Here is a 19051-nt window from a genome sequence, read left to right as displayed (position 1 = left end):
GAGTGTTCTCTATACCTGCCAGCTTGGTGTCATCTGCAAATTTGATGAGTTCCCCATCTATCCCCTCATCCAAGTCATTGATGAAGATGTTGAAGAGTACTGGGCCTAAAATAGAGGCTTTGGGTACTCTCAAGGTGACTGGATTCTGAAAGTAAAACTGAGACAAATAAATTTGTATATGTTTAGTAATGTTAATGCAAAACTCAATTTCCTGAGAAATTAATTTTTCTTGAAATTACCCACACACACACACACTACACACACACACACACTACACACACACACACACACACACACACACACACACACACACACACACACACACACACACACCCTGGGTAGACCAGGATGCTTTAATAGGGGAAAAAAACCACTTGATCTTTCCCCTGGTGCAGCTGACAAAGAGGAGAACCTGTGGCTTAGTGGTTAATACATCTGTCTAATATATAAGTAAGCCCATGTTCAAATCCCAGAAGCAGGGGTGAAATGCTCCCGGTGTGGACCGGATTTCCCAATCCGGTAGCAATGGCAGTGGGTAGTTCGTAGAACCAGTAGCAAAAATCCCTGCCCCCCGCCCACCCTGTCCATGCCCAGCTGAGCCATGCGATCATCAGAGGTGGTTTGTTTGTTTTTTACTTTTAAAAGCATTTTTTCTTCGGCCGAAAAATGCTTTTAAAAGTAAAAAGAAAAGGCTCTGATGGTCGCGTGGCTCAACTGGGCTCATCAGAACCCTTTAAAAGCATTTTTTACAACCTCTTCAGGCAACTCAGCTGGAATCATCAGAACCCTTTAAAGGAATTTTTTTACAACCTCTACGAAGAGGTTGTAGAAAAAATGCTTTTAAAAGGCTCTTCTGGCAATCCCAGCTGAATTGCCTGATCATCAGAGGCTTTTAAAAGCATTTTTTTACAAACTCTTCAGCCAAAGAGGTTGTAGAAAAAATGGTTTTAAAAGTAAAAAAAAAATAAGTTGGCAATGCCCACCCAGTCACATTACTCCCTCCCACCAAGCCACGCTCACGGAACCGGTAGTAACAAATTTTACATTTCATCCCTGCCCAGAAGGGTATGGCTAGCTGATGCAAGCTAAATAGCTTGAAAAAGATCTATACTAGTCTCCCTTTATTTCTTTGTCAGTAAATTTAACATATCTATATCTAGATATATAGATATTTGGAGGGCTTCTCTATATTGAAGCACTTTCCAAAAAATTTCTATTCCATTATTGTGCTCTCAAGTTGTGTGGAGAATGATTTCTGGATCAACCTGTCAAAGCAACTTAATATAGGAGCAAAAAGTAATAGATACCTTTTCCCATGAGGAAATGGATAGATTTTGTATTTCATCCTGAATTCTCATTCTATCAGAAAGTTGTTGTTCATTACTTCAATCACTTTCCATTCTTTATGACCTAATAGATATAATTTCCCAAGACTGTCTGTCAGTAACTACTTCTTTAAGTTTTGTAATTTCATGTGTGTGTCATCGGGGGTAGTAACTCCCCTTCCTTTTTTTCTGACAGCCTCTTTTTTGATTGCCTTTGATGTTTCACAAACAACTTTTGCCAGAATATTCTGGTTTTGCTTTGTCCAATACCAAATCATGTTGCCTCTTTGTACTCCAAAGAATTCTCAATCATGTTCTCCAGCATCACTGTCAAAATGCATATATATATTTTTTACTTGTTCAGTCTTTCTGAACTTTCACACCCATATATTGTAACTAGGAAAATGATGTCTTTGCCAATAGTACCTTTATGGTTAACATGATTTTTCTACAATTATTCTTTTGTCCAAGGTTTGTCATTATCTTTCTGCCAAGTTGCATGGCTAAAGTTATTATCCCTGTGAAGATTTGTGCCTAGGAAAATTAAGGTTATTACAGGTTCAGATTCTCCTCAATCTTTTTTCATGGAGTTGACATTGTAGACACAATTTTTTAAAGATAAAATATTGAGCAACAGATTAGCTTTTCCTTTTTTCTTTTTCGAACTTAACAAGAGATTCCTCAAGTTTGCCTTGCTTCCCAGAAGGTATCCCAAAGTAAACCCAGTCAGGACCAAGGATGCTTGTTTAACTGATACCATTTCTATTAATATTGCTTCAGATTCTACTCATTTTGTATTGAAGTATTCAATAGATGCAATGATTAGCAAATCTGAACTTGTTTTCCCTGCTGTTGATCCCATTAAGAAGGTCTCTTGCTGCTTACCTAAGTGAGCCAATGTTGATACTCCTGCTATCTAGCTGTCTGTTGATGGGTTTCCAGAAGTCAGAACATTTTCCTGGTTTTCCTGGGGCATAATTTAGAGATAGTGGCAATGGTAATGATGATGATGATATTGAAAATAAAAATATTGAGACCCTAAGGTGTCAAAATAAATAAATAAATAAATAAATAAATAAATAAAATGAGTATCATAGCTGAGACAGACATTTGAATTTTGGCTTTCTCAATCCTACTTTGATGGTAAGCCTACCCTTTATATTGACATGTAGAACCGTTTCCAAATAAATATGAGCTTGCTGTGCAATTCATTATGTTTGTTGCAGCCATAAGAAAACTTGAGTATTGAACATAAGACAATTTATCTAGGGTTTTGCAATGCTCTAGGTAAATCTAGGTAAATCTTGAAAGAAACACTAGCAATACTAGAAACACTCCAGAAAACCATTTAATACCTAGAGAGTTCAGAACAATGTGTTACATTCCAAAAATGTTCTGAACTACAACTCGGAGCATTATTTATTATTGTGCAGTCTGGGACCACAAGAGATATTGTTCAGCAACATCACAGAATCATGGAATCTTAAATTTATACAATTGGAATGGGTCATTAAGTCACAAGATCATGTATTGTAGTCCATGCAGAAATCCAGGTTAAAACAACCTTGATGGACAATTATTTAGGCTCTACAGTACATATGCATGCCCAATAACACTGAACAACAAAGATTTTGCTTCTGTATACTATATTTAAGAGATTTTTGATTGCCACTCACAAAAATCATCTGTAATTTAATCTAGCACATACCAGTTTATAGAAATCTATTTTTACACAGTCGCAATATATACCCATCAGTAAGATAAAGGTAAAGGTTCCCCTCGCACATAAGTGCTAGTCGTTGCCGACTCTAGGGGGGCGGTGCTCATCTCCGTTTCAAAGCCGAAGAGCCAGCGCTGTCCGAAAACGTCTCCGTGGTCATGTGGCCAGCATGACTCAACACCAAAGGCGCACGGAACACTGTTACCTTCCCGCCAAAGGCGGTCCCTATTTTTTCTACTTGCATTTTTACGTGCTTTCGAAACTGCTAGGTTGGCAGAAGCTGGGACAAGTAACGGGAGCTCATCCTGTTACACGGCAGCACTAGGGATTCAAACTGCTTAGCTGCCGACCTTTCAATCGACAAGCTCAACGTCCTAGCCCTTGAGTCACCGCATCCCTTCCTACCCATCAGTACCTGTTGACTATGTTGTTCACATGAAATAAACATACAAAATATGGAACTGTTGTTGAAGCATGTCCAGCACAGTAAGGACAACTGGATTATTTGTGGAGATCTAAAAACAGTGGCTTTACTGCATGGAAGGCAGCCTGTATATACCAAGCACTGTTATATATGTCTATGGGATTGGAACAGCCATGCAAGAGAGTTGCTTTAAATTAAAAAGAATAACCACTCCAAAAGAATTTGGTTTCAGCACAGAAAAATGTGGCACATGAATGAACCACTTGTTGGCCTAAGATAGATATTTTTACCTCCACTTCACATAAAACTCAGATTGATTAAAATTTTATGAAAGTGATGAACAAGGAAGGTGATGGTTTTCATTATTTGAGACAGATGTTTCCAAGAATAACTGATGCCAAAATGAAGGAAGGAATTTTTGTTGGTCCATAGATCAGATATATCATCAATTACAAGGAGTTTGAAGATCCATTAGTGGTACCAGAGAAAATCACCTGCAAAACATTCAAGAATGTTGTTGAGAATTTTCCTAGCAATTACAGAGCACCAAACTACACTTAGCTGATTTAAACTTCTTTCAGCACACATGAAGTGCAAATGTAACTAAAGATTCACTTTCTGCATTCACACTTAGATTTCTACCCCAAAAATCTGGGTGCAGTCAGTGACAAACATGATAACAAGTTTTCACCAGGATATTGTTTCAATGGAAAAAGGGAATTAGGCCAACTGGAATCCATCAATGGTGGCTGGTTATTGTTGAACACTATAGCGAGATCATCAGACAAATGAAAATCAGCAGCAAAATATTTTTAGCCCTGTGGAACCTATGCAACATTTTGGAAATATGTGATTAAATACATTATAGTAATTAAAATTTATTTAATATTTCTCAAAATTGATGATACATGATACAGTCATTTTGAAATTATATTTGTATTTGGTTTTAAGTATTCTATCATAATCATGTTTGAAAAAAATTGTTGTCTAGTATAATGAAGACTCCACCACCCATCTGAATAATTGTTTCCACTGTGAAGCTATCTTTCTTTCCGGAAAGTTTTCCTAATGGTAAAAATGCATTCTAAATGGACTCCATTAGTATGACTCATTCAGGTACTTGAAGGGTGCTGAAATATTTCTCTTTCTATCCTTAAGACTAAATGTATCCAGTTTCTTCTGTATTTTGTTCAGGAATATATCTAATCTTCAAGAGGCATATAATATAAATCAAAAACTTCTCATAAGTGCTTGTTTAATTCTCTACACAGATTTCTAATAACAGAATAACAGTCTTTGAGGTCTTTTAATCCAACCCCCGTTCAAGCAAGAGATCCTATACCATTCTAGACAAGTAGCTATACACAGTCTCTTCTTAAAAGCCTCCTGTGATGGAGTACCCACAACTTCTGAAGGCAAGCTGTTCCACTGCTTAATTGTTCTCACTGTTAGGAAATTTCTCCTAAATTTCAGGTTGCTTCTCTTCTTATCTAGTTTCCATCCATTGTTTCTTGTCTTGCCTTCTGGTCCTTTGACAAATAGGGTTTTATTTATTAAATAGGAAAATAAGAAAATATGGATTTATTTATAAAATAGGGACTTCCCCATCCATTTTTAATCCACCACCACACCCCATTGAGACTTTTGGGAGTATGATAAATTCATTTTTTTATGCTAGCTAGGGCTTTCTATAATTCTCAGGACTTTCCCAATTTTTGACCAAGTGAAAATGTTCGAAGTGACTTATGGGGAAAAGCAACTGAAAGATGGATATTAATTAAATTTCCGGTTTCTAAATCATTACATTAAACCTAAATTTAATCTGGATCCCATTCCCCTTTCCCCCTTCCACTTTCTTAAAATTTATAACTTTAGATGTGTCATTAAAATTACTACTTCTAATGTAAAAATATTGTAAATCTTTTAATCAGATTAACTACTCTGTGCAAGTCAGGAAGCTGACTTCTACATTCTAGTTAGATTGGTCTAACTTGGAACAATCCAGCAACTCCCATAGCAAATACAATCCATCATAGCTGGAAAGTAGCACCAGGTTTCTAACTGTTGCATTGATTTCTGTTATATAAAATCAGATATTAGTGTGTGTGTGTATTGTGTGTGTGTGAGAGAGAGAGAGAGAAAGAGAAAGGGAGGGAGGGAGGGGGGGGAGGGAGGGGGGAGAGAGAGATAGAAAGAGAGAATGGTTGAGTGTCAGTGTGTGTATGAGAAAGAAGGAAGAGAGGGTTTTTTTTTTTTATTCAAAAAGTTTTTATTGGTCAAAAAAGGTTTATACAAATACATATCAGGTATGGTAAATTTTCATTTTTCTTATACAAGATAAGAATTTTACTCAAATTTTTTAACACATACAACAGCCATATGGCAAGCAGGTGACACGAAGTAGCTAAGTTTACAAATCTTAAATACGTAATAAAGAAGGGTCAAGAATAAACAGAATATCGTACAAAAGAGAATAAGGAAAACCAACACAATCCCAAATATCTTTATCACTTCCTAGTTTTGGATCTCAGAACTCTGGGTTCAGCCTGACCCAACTCCAGGGCCGCAACAGCGGCAGCCGCCTCCGCCCCATGGTCTATAACCTCCCCTTCTTCAATTCCTGGGTCATCTGATTCCAGGAGGGCTTTGTGTTCCTCCACGTAGGCCGTAGCCTCCGCAATTGTACTAATTTTTTTCGTAATGCCCTCCCGGAAAATCATCAATCCCTCTGGCATCAGCCATCTGAAGCCCACTCCCTTCTGGTACAATTTGCTTGACAAAAAGTAATATTTCTTTCTCATTTCACGTACCTGTCTGGGAATCTGCCTCAGAATGGCTATCTCCCTGCCCCTGTAAATCAGTGCCCCACTCCTATGTTTTTTAAGAATTTCATCTCTCGTCTCTCTTCTCACAAATTTGACATGAACCTCTCGGAAGAGAGGGTTTTTTATGTACTTGTCAGTTATGTTGGGGATTACATACTTGCTCAGAGTAAGATGAGTCATTTCCAGCTCAGAATTTGAATAACACTGTTATTTCCCTGGCCAAGTAATTTCTGACTCATTTACCACCAAAAGAAGAATGAGAAAACAGTCATGCCCAAGCATCATGCTTAAAGTTCTCCTTCCCTTGTTTTTTCCCCCTGTTCTCTTCTTAAAATGATATTATCATGTAAACAGTTATTTCTCGTGATTCATCCTGACATGATGAGTGGATCAGACTTCAGGGGAAATGTTGTGATCAGGGTTCTAATGTTTGACTTGTTAAAATAGAGTTCTGTCTGTATCCATGTGAAACAGATTTAATTGAAATTATCAAGACAAAAAAAAACCAGATAAGAGAGATGAAATTAATGGTAGTTAAAAGAAAAGAAGAGAAAATGACACTACTATGAATTTAAATAAAAAAGTTTACATAAATAGCGGCCATAGTCCTAGAATGTCCTGTACATCACATTAATGGTAATGATCTTTTACAAATGAGATCACACAGAGTTTATTGGAGCTTTGTGTTGGACAGAAACAATATCCATCATCTTTTAAACATACTCAAAAGAGGATCTTCCCTCTGAATGTTTCAGAATTAGGCAAATTTGTGAGAGAAATAGGATGATGTAATTTTAAAAATTATTATATGTAATTTCTGCTGCAGTTCTTTAACTCTTGTGTAGTAGTTCTGTTCAGCAAGGCATTCAACAAAGTAGACCACAACCCACTTCTTGGTAAGCTAGAAAAATGTGGGATAAACAGCATCACTATCAGATGGATTTGTAACTGGTTGACAAACTATTCTCAGTGAGTAGTCCTTAATAGTACTAAATCTACAGGAAGGGAAGTAAACCACAAGGTTCCATCTCAGGCCCGGTACTCTTCAATATCTTCATCAATGATTTAGATGAGGGAATAGAAGGGAAACTGGTCAAATTTGCAGATGACATTAAACTGGCAACACCACAGAGGACAAACTCAAGATATTAAAAAAAATCTTGGCAGATTTGATCAATGAGCTCTATTCAGCAACACGAAATTTAATGTGGAGGAAACCAGGGTTTTACACTTAGGCAGGAAAAACCAAAAGTATAAGTACAGATTAGGGAAAACCTGGTTCCAAAAGTAACTGTAAGAGGGACCTTGGAGTCCTAGCATATGATCATTTAAAAATGAGCCAGCAGTGTGCAGCAGCAGCCAAAAAAAGCTAATATAGTCCTTGATTGTATAAAGAGGGGCATAGAATCAAAATCAGGTGAAGTATTAGTACTGTTTTATAAAGCCTTAGTAGACCACACCTGGAATACTGCATCCAGTTTTGGTCACCACATTATAAAAAAGATGCTGAGACTTCAGAAAAAATGCAAAGAGCAACTAAGATGTTTGAAGGCAGGGGTGAAATTTACTTACCTTCCTTACCGGCTCAAAAATGCACACCCCTGCGTGCATGTGCTCACCTGCGCATGCGCAGAAGGTAAAAAAACATATTACTTCCTGGTTAAAACCAGGAAGTAATGACACCATCGCTACCAGATCGCCGAACTACTGGCCATGATCCGCTACCGGATCACGCAATCTGGTCTGATCTGGTAGCATTTCACCCCTGATTAAAGGCCTGGAGGCTAAAACATATGAAGAATGGTTGCAGGATTTGGGTTTGGCTAGTCTAGAGAAAAGAAGGATTAGTGAGGACATGATAGCAGTATTTCATATTTGAGAGGCTGCCAAAATGAGGAAGTCAACTTATTTTCCAGAGCACCTGGGGGCAGGACAAGAAACAATGGATGGAAACTAATCAAGGAGAGAAGCAACCTAAAATTAAGGAGAAAATTCCTAACAGGAAGAATAATTAACCAGTGGAACAGTTTGCCTTCAGAAGTTGTGGGGCTTCATCACTGGAGATTTTTAAGAAGGCACTGGACAATTACTTGCCTGATATGGTATAGGGTTTCCTGCTTGGACTAAAAGACCTCCAAGGTCCCTTCCAGCTCTAGTCTGATTCATAGTTTGTCAGCAGTCAAGGAAGATAAATGAAGCCTCCCTATACAGATGCAGTTTATGCTATAATATGGTTACTTTCTTGAGCGCTTGTTGAAATTGGCAGTTAAGAAATTAAGTTTAAGAATATATCCAAATCACCTTCAATTAGATATTCTAGGTGTCAAAATTGGCAGAAGCCATGCTGGTTCTCAATAAAATATAAGAATAAATATGCTTTTCTAAAACAAAGGTGCTAAGTCAAGGTAAATTATGTGCCCCCCCCCAAATAAATGCTAAAAGGCTAACAGCAAGTATATTATACAATATTTTATAATTGTTACAGAGATTTTGATATTATAATTTTATTTGCTGGTAAGGTAAATCAGATAAGGTAAATTTGGACTGTGTAGTTAGTTTTATTAACTGAGTTGTTAATATGTGATAATAGTACTATAAACTTTTTTGAATTTGTTAATTATCCGGCATGCATTCATGGATATATATGCCCTTCTGCCCAAGCAAATCTCCTATTAATTTTTTCCTTGTGTGACTTTCTCAGTATCACTGTAAACTGGAACAGGCTATACCTCATTAGCTCCTCATACGCAATAAAAATTGACATACTATGTTACATTTTTAAAATAAATTTCTTTTCCTTTTGTTTTTACAAGCTCTAAGCTTTTTTGCAAGCTCTAAGCTTTTTTGCAAGCTCTAAGAATTTAAAATGATGATACCTTTTTTATATTAGTAGCAATTTCCCACATCAGCAGAGGCCCATGTGAATGACCTGAATTACACTTTAGCTGCAAATATCCACAAGAGATTAGTCAGTACAACTATGTTTTTCTTCTGCTAATATTGAATCTGTATTTGTGTGTGCATGCATATGTGCACACACAAATACAGAGACCTCCCCAACTAATATTTAACCTACTAATGCATTTTCACCTTCAACTAATTTCACTGATGAAAATATATTAAACCATCAAAAATGAAATGATACATGCAATTTTGTTGAAAATTTTGGAAATCAGTGTAGGTTTAGAAATCAACCAATCCTGATGACAATTGATTTTTTAAAAATAATGTTTAGATCATTACCCTTCTAAGGCATTTATATGTGGAAGGGGTGTCCATTGGTTATGGTCCAAAAAAAAAAAAATAAAGACAGCAGTCAAATCTTAATTGCACATTTAAAAAAAAAACAGGTGGACCTTCAATCATATTTTTGTAGCTGCTTGTGGATATCCCTGTATTAAGTCTATAAGTCTATAACTTTAACTTTATTTTTAACACTCCCAAACCTAATTTAGTTCTGTTTACTAAGCTATCTTGCAGGTGATAAAGGCAGTATGGATAATCAGATTATTATTAATTAATTTATTATTATTATTATTATTATTATTATTATTATTATTATTATTATTATTATTATTATTTATTAGGTCCCAGATTATTTATTATTGTTAGGTCCCTACTTCATGGCAGTGGTCTGTTAACCAAATTCAGAATTGGAGTGCGGAAGTTTTAGGCAGGCAAGTTGCCAACAAAATCTCAAAGCAGTGCAACTGAGATTTAAATTCCTTGCATGTTACCTGATTTTGAAGAGGGTATTTCATTGTTAAACTGGATAAATTGAATCCATAAATATTTCTTTTGAGCAGAGAAGGGCGCTTGCACCTTTCCCCCCATTTAACAATTTGATTTTGCTGACACAAAGCATGTGCATTTCTAAACTTAACATTATAAAATATTCTGACAATTTTAATATAAACAGGAACCTTTTGCAGTGATTGCTTGGATCGAAAATGTTTTTCCACTTGACATTTGTTTATACATCCAAGGAAAGAAACTTTATTTATGGCTAGCTGAAGAACACAAATAAACATGGGGGAGAACTGAAAAATCAGCTTTGATTATGCATGAAAATCTACAATGTCATTGTGTACTCTGGTTCCATATTCTGATTGCCTGTTTATTTTTCTAGAGCTGCTGGCGAGCCTATGGAAGAAGAGTCAGCCTTGTGAAGTGCCAAGTCCTCCCCTGACATTTCCTGTGTGTGACATCATTGTGTATCCCCCCCTCAAAAAAGCACCCTTAGACATGTCTTGTCTGCTGCTTGGGTGGCAGAGATCAGTTGGAACATAAACATTGGGCATAGAATTCTGAACAGCAGCTTCACTTGTTCGTGGGAGAGACTTAAAAGAGCCTAAAATTCCTTCAATATAACCACTAGAATTCTAACAGTAGAGTGAACCAGACTTGGAAGGAAAGGCAGAATCTTGTGCCGGTTTTTATATGTTCTCTGATCCACTCCCCAATTCAGTGGTAGAATAGAAACGTTAAAGTCATTCTACATTCTTGTCTATGGTTGTCTATGAAAATCAAAACAACCTGTGAAGCCGCTAGGGGAAAAAACTAGACAGAATCACAAATCTTCCTCCTGCTTCTGACATGTTAAAATACATTTTACAGGGACTTTTTCCCTCACTGATCATTTGAAATGGTTCATATGATTGATTGGATGTAATGAAATTATGAGTTGTTCTTCTGTAGTGCCACTTTAAAGGTGCTAGAGCGATTTCATGAGAGAGGCATTAATTTCTAAAGGGAAACTGGGTAGCAAGAGATGTCCATTCTGCTCTTTTTAGCTATCCCAAATGCAAGTGTGTTAAATGGGTCTCTTCCTTAAGCTTTTTTTTGTTGATGATGGTGGTCTCTGTATTTCTGTTGCTAATGATAATTAGAAGCCAAATGAACAAAATTTGCTCGGCAAAAAAAGACTAATGGTTTGTCTTTGGCATAATCCTGCATAGATTACAGATGGCATTAGCGAAGTGATTGACTGCAAACTGATTCAAACTGATTTCAAAACTGATTCAGCTTTCAGAAATCAACAGGTTTTCCCTATCTGACTTAATCTTGTTTCAGACCAATTGTGTGCTACACTTTTAAGAGAGATAAGCAAAAGAGACCTTCCTGAGTTTGCTGGAAAATCTAGTACTTTTGCAGATTATTTTTTCTTTTGGAGTTGGCATGTCAGTTATTCTCTTCCACTGAATCCCAACAAAGCTTGGAACTCAGTAGCAACTTTCTCAGAAGTATCTCCTGTTATTTATTTTCTTCTCTGATGAATAGTAAGATTATGCCACAAGTCCATGTGGATTCATGAGTGTTACTGAAGAGTTGTGCCTTTTGCTGATAATGAATGCTTAAACTTTTACACATGTTGCCTTATTGTCACAGAAAAGGAAGGCGTCTGGGATGTTCTTTTGGGGTTTGCAAATAATGACAAAAAAATTATCTCACTAAAATCTTTCTCTCAAGACACACATAAATGCTTTCTTTTGTTGTTGACATAGACATACACATCTGTACTACAAACCTATACATAAAGAGAAAATTGTGTATTATTTACTGTTCCCCATTCTATTTTACACTATCTGATATCTGACATTCCTTTGATCGGCAAGCAACAATATTCTTTTATAAATTTTCCAAGCTCAAAGAAGATATTAAAGCCATAAGTGAACATTGTCATGCTTTTTATTCAGAAATCTGAAAGAGATTTTAATTAAAACAAGGTTCAGAGAAAGCCAGAATATGAAAGATATAAAAAAATGTGGTTTCAGTTATAGCAGATGCAAACCTGTAAATCAAAGATGAAAGATTTCACTCAAATAGAATTATATAATTTTCTTTTGTTATACAGATGGATTGCATTTTCCCCCCAAAGTGTTTTCGTTTGTTTACAATTAATATTTTAATGTGAAAGACTTTTTACTATTCATATGGAAATTGTCTGATATAATTTGGAAATCTGAGTAGTATTTCAAGTAGGAAACTGAAGGAGAAATTCACTAGATTCATTATCAAATTATATTTTGTTATGGAAGTGTTACATGAGATGGATACCTACTATTAATTATTGGAAAGATAATTTATCATTCAGTTCCTGTTTTCATGGCTAATTCTGAAGACATTAAACTGTCCAAGTCTCAATACAGAATTTTATCCTTTGATGCAAATAAGATTACATTTGTTGAAAAGGTAATATATTATGAACATTTTTCTAAAGAATCCTGCATGAAAAATTATTTTGCCTAATAGTTATCCCATTAATTATGTTTCATGAAAAAAATCACTGCATCTGAAGTTGTTGTTTATGTCACTTTTGATTTTTTCATGCCATATTTTAAATGGGAGTACTAGAAATGACCTGCTTTCTAATATTAACATTGTTAATATTTCAATTTCAAGACTGTATAAAAATTAATAACTGGAAGAATGAGCAATCAAGATTTGATTGATTTCTTTCTGAATTTATAGTAAGAAAAAATATATATTTCAGAAACATCACATTTAAACTGAATACAAATGGTTTTGAAAATTTGAACGTGAAAGCTTGCACAGCATTATTTGGAATTATATCTTATTAAGCTCAATAGATATTCCTTTTGAGCAAACATGCATTTAACATGTTTAACATGAAATTAAATTTATCTTTTAATTTATTGCAAGGTTTACACGATACAACCTTATTTTCTGGTATAAACAGAGCAAAACTAAAATGACAGTTTCAATCATCTACCAAGAAGAGTGGAAAGCTTTGTGATTATCCTTATATAGAGAAGATACAATAGCTGATAATAAGTATTTCAACTAATTTTACATGCTCTCACTTCTTCATAGAGCTTATATATATCACCCAATTTGTTAGAGAACAATATGTTAATTAAAATGGGAACAAAAAAGACACTCATATAAAAGCTTTCTTTTTCTTTTTTGCTGTTAAAATCTTGTAATAAATTTAGTACCTTTAAAGATTGAGACAGGGATAACTCATTCAGAGAGGTTGTGTATGTGCCTCTGTGTGTGTGTGTGTGTGTGTGTGTGAAAGAAAGAGACAGGTATCCTAATAGAAAGGTCTAATAATATATAACATTATTGATGATCATCAGTAATTAACCTTCGATTTGACGTTTCAATGTCAATGATGATTCAATTAAACCATCCCTTAAAACTTAGTTTTACTAAGGACCTTTGAATTTATTTGGAAATTCAAGTCTTCTGCTTGGACACTCATACAGTTTTACCAAGTAAAAGCTTTAAACTAACTTGATTCAATTAGTTTTTGCCTGATTTATAGGCATCTAATCACTAGGATGAACCTAGGATACAGCTGGCAGAAGTCTAGAAAAGTCACTGAGATCAAGATGTGCTGGCAGTAATTTGAAAGCTAATGTATGCATTTCCACTTCTTATTTATGATGCACTAAATACTTCACAGTAGTTTGCCAAACTATAAGAATAGAATTCTATACAACTTAAATGCTGATCTCTATAAATATGACATTCCAAGTTAATGCATTTGGCACAGAAAAAATTAGAATGATAATAATTGCCATAGAGTATTGTATGGATTTCCTTTGAGCAGAATGGGGATCCAACATCCAAAAAAGAATGGAAATGGTTTGATTTAATTTATTTTTAATTAGACTATTTAATTATAGTTGGTGAAACATTCTCCATGTATTTAATTATTTTTTCCATCTGCCACCTTAAACAAATTAGTTTGATGATAATTCCTGGATAAGTTAAAGGGCACATTCCAAACTTTTGAAGAGCCCATACAATGATGGTGTCTTAACTACATCCATATGTTTTTTATTATTTTCTCCTAAATCGTGCAAGAATTAAAATGTTTAGAGGACTAGATTACAAATATGATTAATCTGTCTGTAAATATAAGATTTGAGAGTCTAGAATGGAATTATGATGGAGAAAAAAAAATCAACATTATCCCCTGTCACTACAATTTCTCCTTCATATCTTTGTATTATTGCAAGTTGTATGAGATAGAAGCTACAAGTGGAAAGAAATTATAATTTCACATATTTATCACAAAATCTAGAAAAATGGTGAATACTAGGAAAGAAATACTAGTCTTGGAGATGAGGAATTTAGCAGAAAATGATTTGTAGTTTGGCCCTATAATCATTCAATTTCAAAGTAACTTATTGTGATTTTGAGACAGATGTTCAGCGCTCCTAAAGGAACTAAGTCAAACCAATTTTGCTGTGCACTGGCTACTATATGACATTCTTATCACTTCACAGGTACCGATTCATTGATCCATTCAGATAATAATGAAGAGAATTAAGCAAGTCTTTAGTCTTTGTTCCTTGTTCATGCACAAACAGACATGAAATATGAACCCATTTTAGGCAAGAAAGGAAAACTCATGCAGTAATCAGATAAAATTGATGCACCAGGTCCCCGCTGTCACCAGAATTAGATGAATTCCTGATGCTTTCATTCAAGCACATTCCTATATTCAGTTAATCTACATTCATCTGTTACCTCTTTAAATAAGTGCAAAAGCATATGCACATTTATATATTGCAAATGTATTTCATCATGTCAAAGTAGGCATTTCTGAATATGGTTTGGCTAAAATTAGATAACATTATTTTAATCTGAAAAGTGCTTCACAATACAACAATGTGAAATTTGAATCGTAAATAAAAAATACAGAAATACAAAATACTTATAATTAAATACAAAACCAATAAATCCTTCATGATAAGTTACTGGCTTGGGAAGCTGTTCCCTCATCAAAAATGCATATGTCTTTAAATGAGAGAAAACTATATTAAAGTTCTGCCATAACATTTAGTGGCAGAACAATCTTAAAGGAAATAATGTTTCATATCCAAATACACAGATAAAACTTCTTTTAACTTATCAGATTCTTTAAAATGTCAATAATACAATTTTGGCAGAATGAAATCTAAATGTAACAAATATTGTTAATGATGGAAATCAACAAGGTTTTAAAGCACTTTGAAGTGATGCGGAGGGGATACATGAGTTCCTTTGTGTTACTTGATTGTTTTCAAATAAGTCTAATTTGTCCTTTTGAAAATTCCCATCCACCCAAAATCAAGCAAAACTGGGATGAGATGGCAGAACACAATTTTGTGTCAGTTCTGAAAATAAAGTTAGCACTTATTCCAGACATAAAAATGTAACATTGAAATTGAATACTGTGAAGAACCTCCTAAAAGTTTGCTTTTTATTTTAAAATAAATGTTCTTCATCTAAAATCAGTTGATCTGCTTTTTCCCAGCAGTTTGACTAATTTTGAAACACAGATGCCTTCATTAAAGTCTTTCTGCATCACAATATCCCTTCTGGCCACAAACTGAAATTAAAACATCAAGAAATCCAAATAACTGCTCTTGAGAATAGAATCTGTTTAAACCACCAAACATAGAGCTTTAATACTCTATGATGTAATGGCTAAGAATCTCTAAAATGACACAAGTGGTCTTAAAAATTGGAACTCTAGAAAATTCCAAATTTGTACCAAATTTAATGTGGTTAAAAACTCATCTATCACTGACCATCTTTCCATAGACTTTCATTATTTGTACCCTATGACCATCATTAAGTGTTGTACCTTGATGAAGGTATCTTTTCTTTAATGTACACTGAGAGCATATGCACCAAGACAAATTCCTTGTGTATCCAATCACACTTGGCCAATAAAAATTCTATTCTGTTCTATTCTATTCTATTCTATTCTATTCTATTCTATTCTATTCTATTCTAAAGTTGCAACGTTTTTAAAAAGGTATCTTTGTCCTTGTTGCAATTCAATCTGTTGCAATACTGTTTTAAAATACAATGCCACATAAAAAGAAAAATATCCATATATTATGTGAAAGTTACAACATTTCTGCTTGAAAGTGATCCTATTTTACTTCATAATTATTTTTTCTCCCATTTCAGGAATAATATTTAAAGAGCTCCTATGCAGTTGATTATTTGCAACATAGTAGAAAGGTATTTCAGCCTGTATTTCTCTTCAAAGCTGTCATTTGTGTTAATGGCAGGTTTCTCTTCAAGCGCCATTACTCCAGCCTTGGTCAGTCAACTGCAGTTACGATTTTGACAGTAAAATCAGGATTCATTCAATGTCTCCATATTTTATTGTCTAATTGGTTGGAACTTTTTCAGTGCCAGTAGAAACATTCTGATCATACAAGTCAAGGAACATGCAAAAGAATCAGGTTGATACTGACTGAAGACTATAAGCTTTGTTCTGCATTTAGGTTTCTTCCAAAATCCCAAACAATCTGAGAATACAGAGGTGTAGTTCCAGAACATCTGGATGATACCAGATTGGGGTAGAGTGTATCATGTTGATATGAAGAAGAAAATTCATGATAAGTACCTGAATGCATCCAGAAAATAATTTAAAGTGTTCATAAACTTTTTACATTGGAAGTATGTAAGGTCTGGAATTGCTTGAAGTTGCCTTCAAACAGTTGTTTTTTTTTTAAAGTTCCTTTGGTCTTGTGTTTTCTATAATTATTTGGCTCTGCTCTCATTCTTGTGTGCAGTAAAATGCCTGTTTGAAATAAGATCAGTGTGTGTGTGTGTGTGTATGTGTGTGTGTGTGTGTGTGTTGAAATAGACGTTTCGGAAGTAGTATCTGAACATGCCACCCTAGTTGAATCAAAGGAATTTGGCTATTAAAACATGAAGACACTAAGCACTAAAGTGCTAGAGTGCACTGAAAAAAGAATAAGCCACAAGCATTAATATGAAAATAATGACACATGTCATCCTGAAACCACAGAACAATTCAGAGTAACTTCAAGCTGATTCTATACTTAACTTTGTTCATTTGCCAGTGTGTTGTTTCCAAGCCTATTTTCTTTTTCTTCATTTAAAAAAGGGGGACACATCAGGGGATCATCTTGCACGCAATAACCTAAATTTTCAAATGTTTGGTGAGGAACTACAAAAATTTGTTAAAGCTAACTCCCTAATCTGGCAGTGGTTCCTTCTAATCTCAGACTGTAACTGTACGCAGTTACTCAATAGAGAAAAATATTATTTCAATGACAAGAAAGGATTCTACAGAACAGGAGAAGTACTGTCATTGAGATATCTCAAACAGAACTGTGTATCTTTCCTTCTAAAAAAATCTCACAAAATCTCAAAAACTCATGAGATATGATCAAATTCATAGAAAATCTTACGATTCCATGCATGGCACAAGATCTTATATGAACATATAAATTTCTCATGAATTCGTAAGGTAAGAATGGTCATAAAAATCACATCAAGTTTTAGCAGTTCATGTGTATGTGAGTGTGAGTGTGTGTGTGTATGTGTGCATTGCTAACATATATGTATATATGTGTTGTGTTCACATTCGAGAACCAACAGAGAGAAATGATTAAAAAATAATTTCACAACATTTGGAAGATTTTATTTTATTTTTATTAATGAGGGTTTGTTTGGGGCTAGAGAGCGGATAAGACTAAGCAGGAAATGAAGAACACAAACTCCAGTAAAACAAGGTCTCTGCAAGCTATGAAACTAAATTAAATGAATCACTGGAATTTCACAACATCACTATTCTTAGATTTGATTTTGTGTGTGTGTGTGTGTTCTTTGTCTTAAAAAGGGAAATAATGCCATCATGTTCCAACAGAGCAGAAAGAGAAATGTGTGGGCATTCAAATGTTGCTTGTCTATTAATTTCATCATCCTTTACCACTTACCATGAGGAACTTCCACAACTATTATAGACGCCATCCTTGTACAGAAGATCAATAGCAAATAGGTTTGTTAGATTTCTCATTTATTGTCATTAACCACATTGTTGGTTGGCTATTATTTTACTATGCTAATTATTGCCAAATATTACCTGAAGCTAAGTATGCCCTTGTGTAAGTAGTAGTTAATTTTATTTTTAACCCGTATATCATTAGCTAAGAGCAAGGATCAGAATGAGAATGCATTTCTCTTAACTCTGCAGGAATCAGATTTACAGAAATACATTTCAGTTTACTACAACCATATCCTGCCTGTAAGCCTCTATAGATACATGACTTTTCTGTTCTTTCACCTATGGCACATGTCAAAACTTCAATTAACCTGTTATATCTTATAATATTCACAAGTCTTAGCTTCTGATCAATACTTTAAAATAAACATCCATTGGTATCCTTAAATAGTAGCCTTCCAATTCCCTTCTATTCCAGCCAACAAAGCTTTTATATATAGTACTATCATTTTTGTTTTTATATTATTACTATAGTGTAATTTTGCTTCTATCGATCTGTATCAAAGTGGTAAACATACATAAGACTCCTGTCTCCTACTTTCCCCAAAACAATAACCCTGTGAAGTAGGTTTTCCAGAGAGAGAATGAGTGCCCAAAGCTAACCAGCTGTCTTTTCTGCCCAAGGCAGACCTAGGAGCATCAACAGCCATTTTGGTTCAGGTCCTGGCCTAGAAATCAGGAGACTGATTTCTAGGCCAGGACCTGAACCAGAGTGGCTGTTGATGCTCCTATTGTCAAAGGTGTATAATTTACTCATATCTATTACTAGTTTTTCATATAAAAATACAAAAAAAACTTGTCTGGATAATTTAGGTACATAGCAAAATCTCTGCAAATGTTATTGAGATCATTGGAACAACTTCGTAAATTGGAACAGTATTATAGCTTAACTTTCTTCTTAGTCTCATTGTATATCTGCAAACTAAATCTGCAATCATATGTTTTTCATTATTCTTGGTGCACCCT

The 19051-nt window shown here is 34.7% G+C and overlaps 2 protein-coding genes across 2 annotated transcripts in view; one reads left to right on the top strand and one right to left on the bottom strand.

The window, feature by feature from the left end:
• Positions 1 to 12407, top strand: part of LOC131197194 (histone deacetylase 5-like) — a 105653-nt gene extending 93246 nt beyond the window's left edge. Inside the window, exon 7 of the mRNA XM_058180938.1 lies at positions 10424 to 12407. Coding sequence (XP_058036921.1) covers positions 10424 to 10463 — 40 coding nt within the window. The 3' untranslated portion in view covers positions 10464 to 12407. The remainder of the gene's footprint in view (positions 1 to 10423) is intronic.
• The window catches only part of TWIST1 (twist family bHLH transcription factor 1), a 121156-nt gene that overhangs the window by 36191 nt on the left and 65914 nt on the right, over positions 1 to 19051 (bottom strand). The gene's annotated exons all lie outside the window — the stretch shown is intronic.

The sequence above is a fragment of the Ahaetulla prasina genome, chromosome 4 (assembly GCF_028640845.1).
Source record: "Ahaetulla prasina isolate Xishuangbanna chromosome 4, ASM2864084v1, whole genome shotgun sequence".
NCBI classification, from domain to species: Eukaryota; Metazoa; Chordata; class Lepidosauria; order Squamata; family Colubridae; genus Ahaetulla; species Ahaetulla prasina.
The sequence above is the reverse complement of the archived record's forward strand: the minus strand, read 5'-3'. Positions and strand labels throughout refer to the sequence as shown.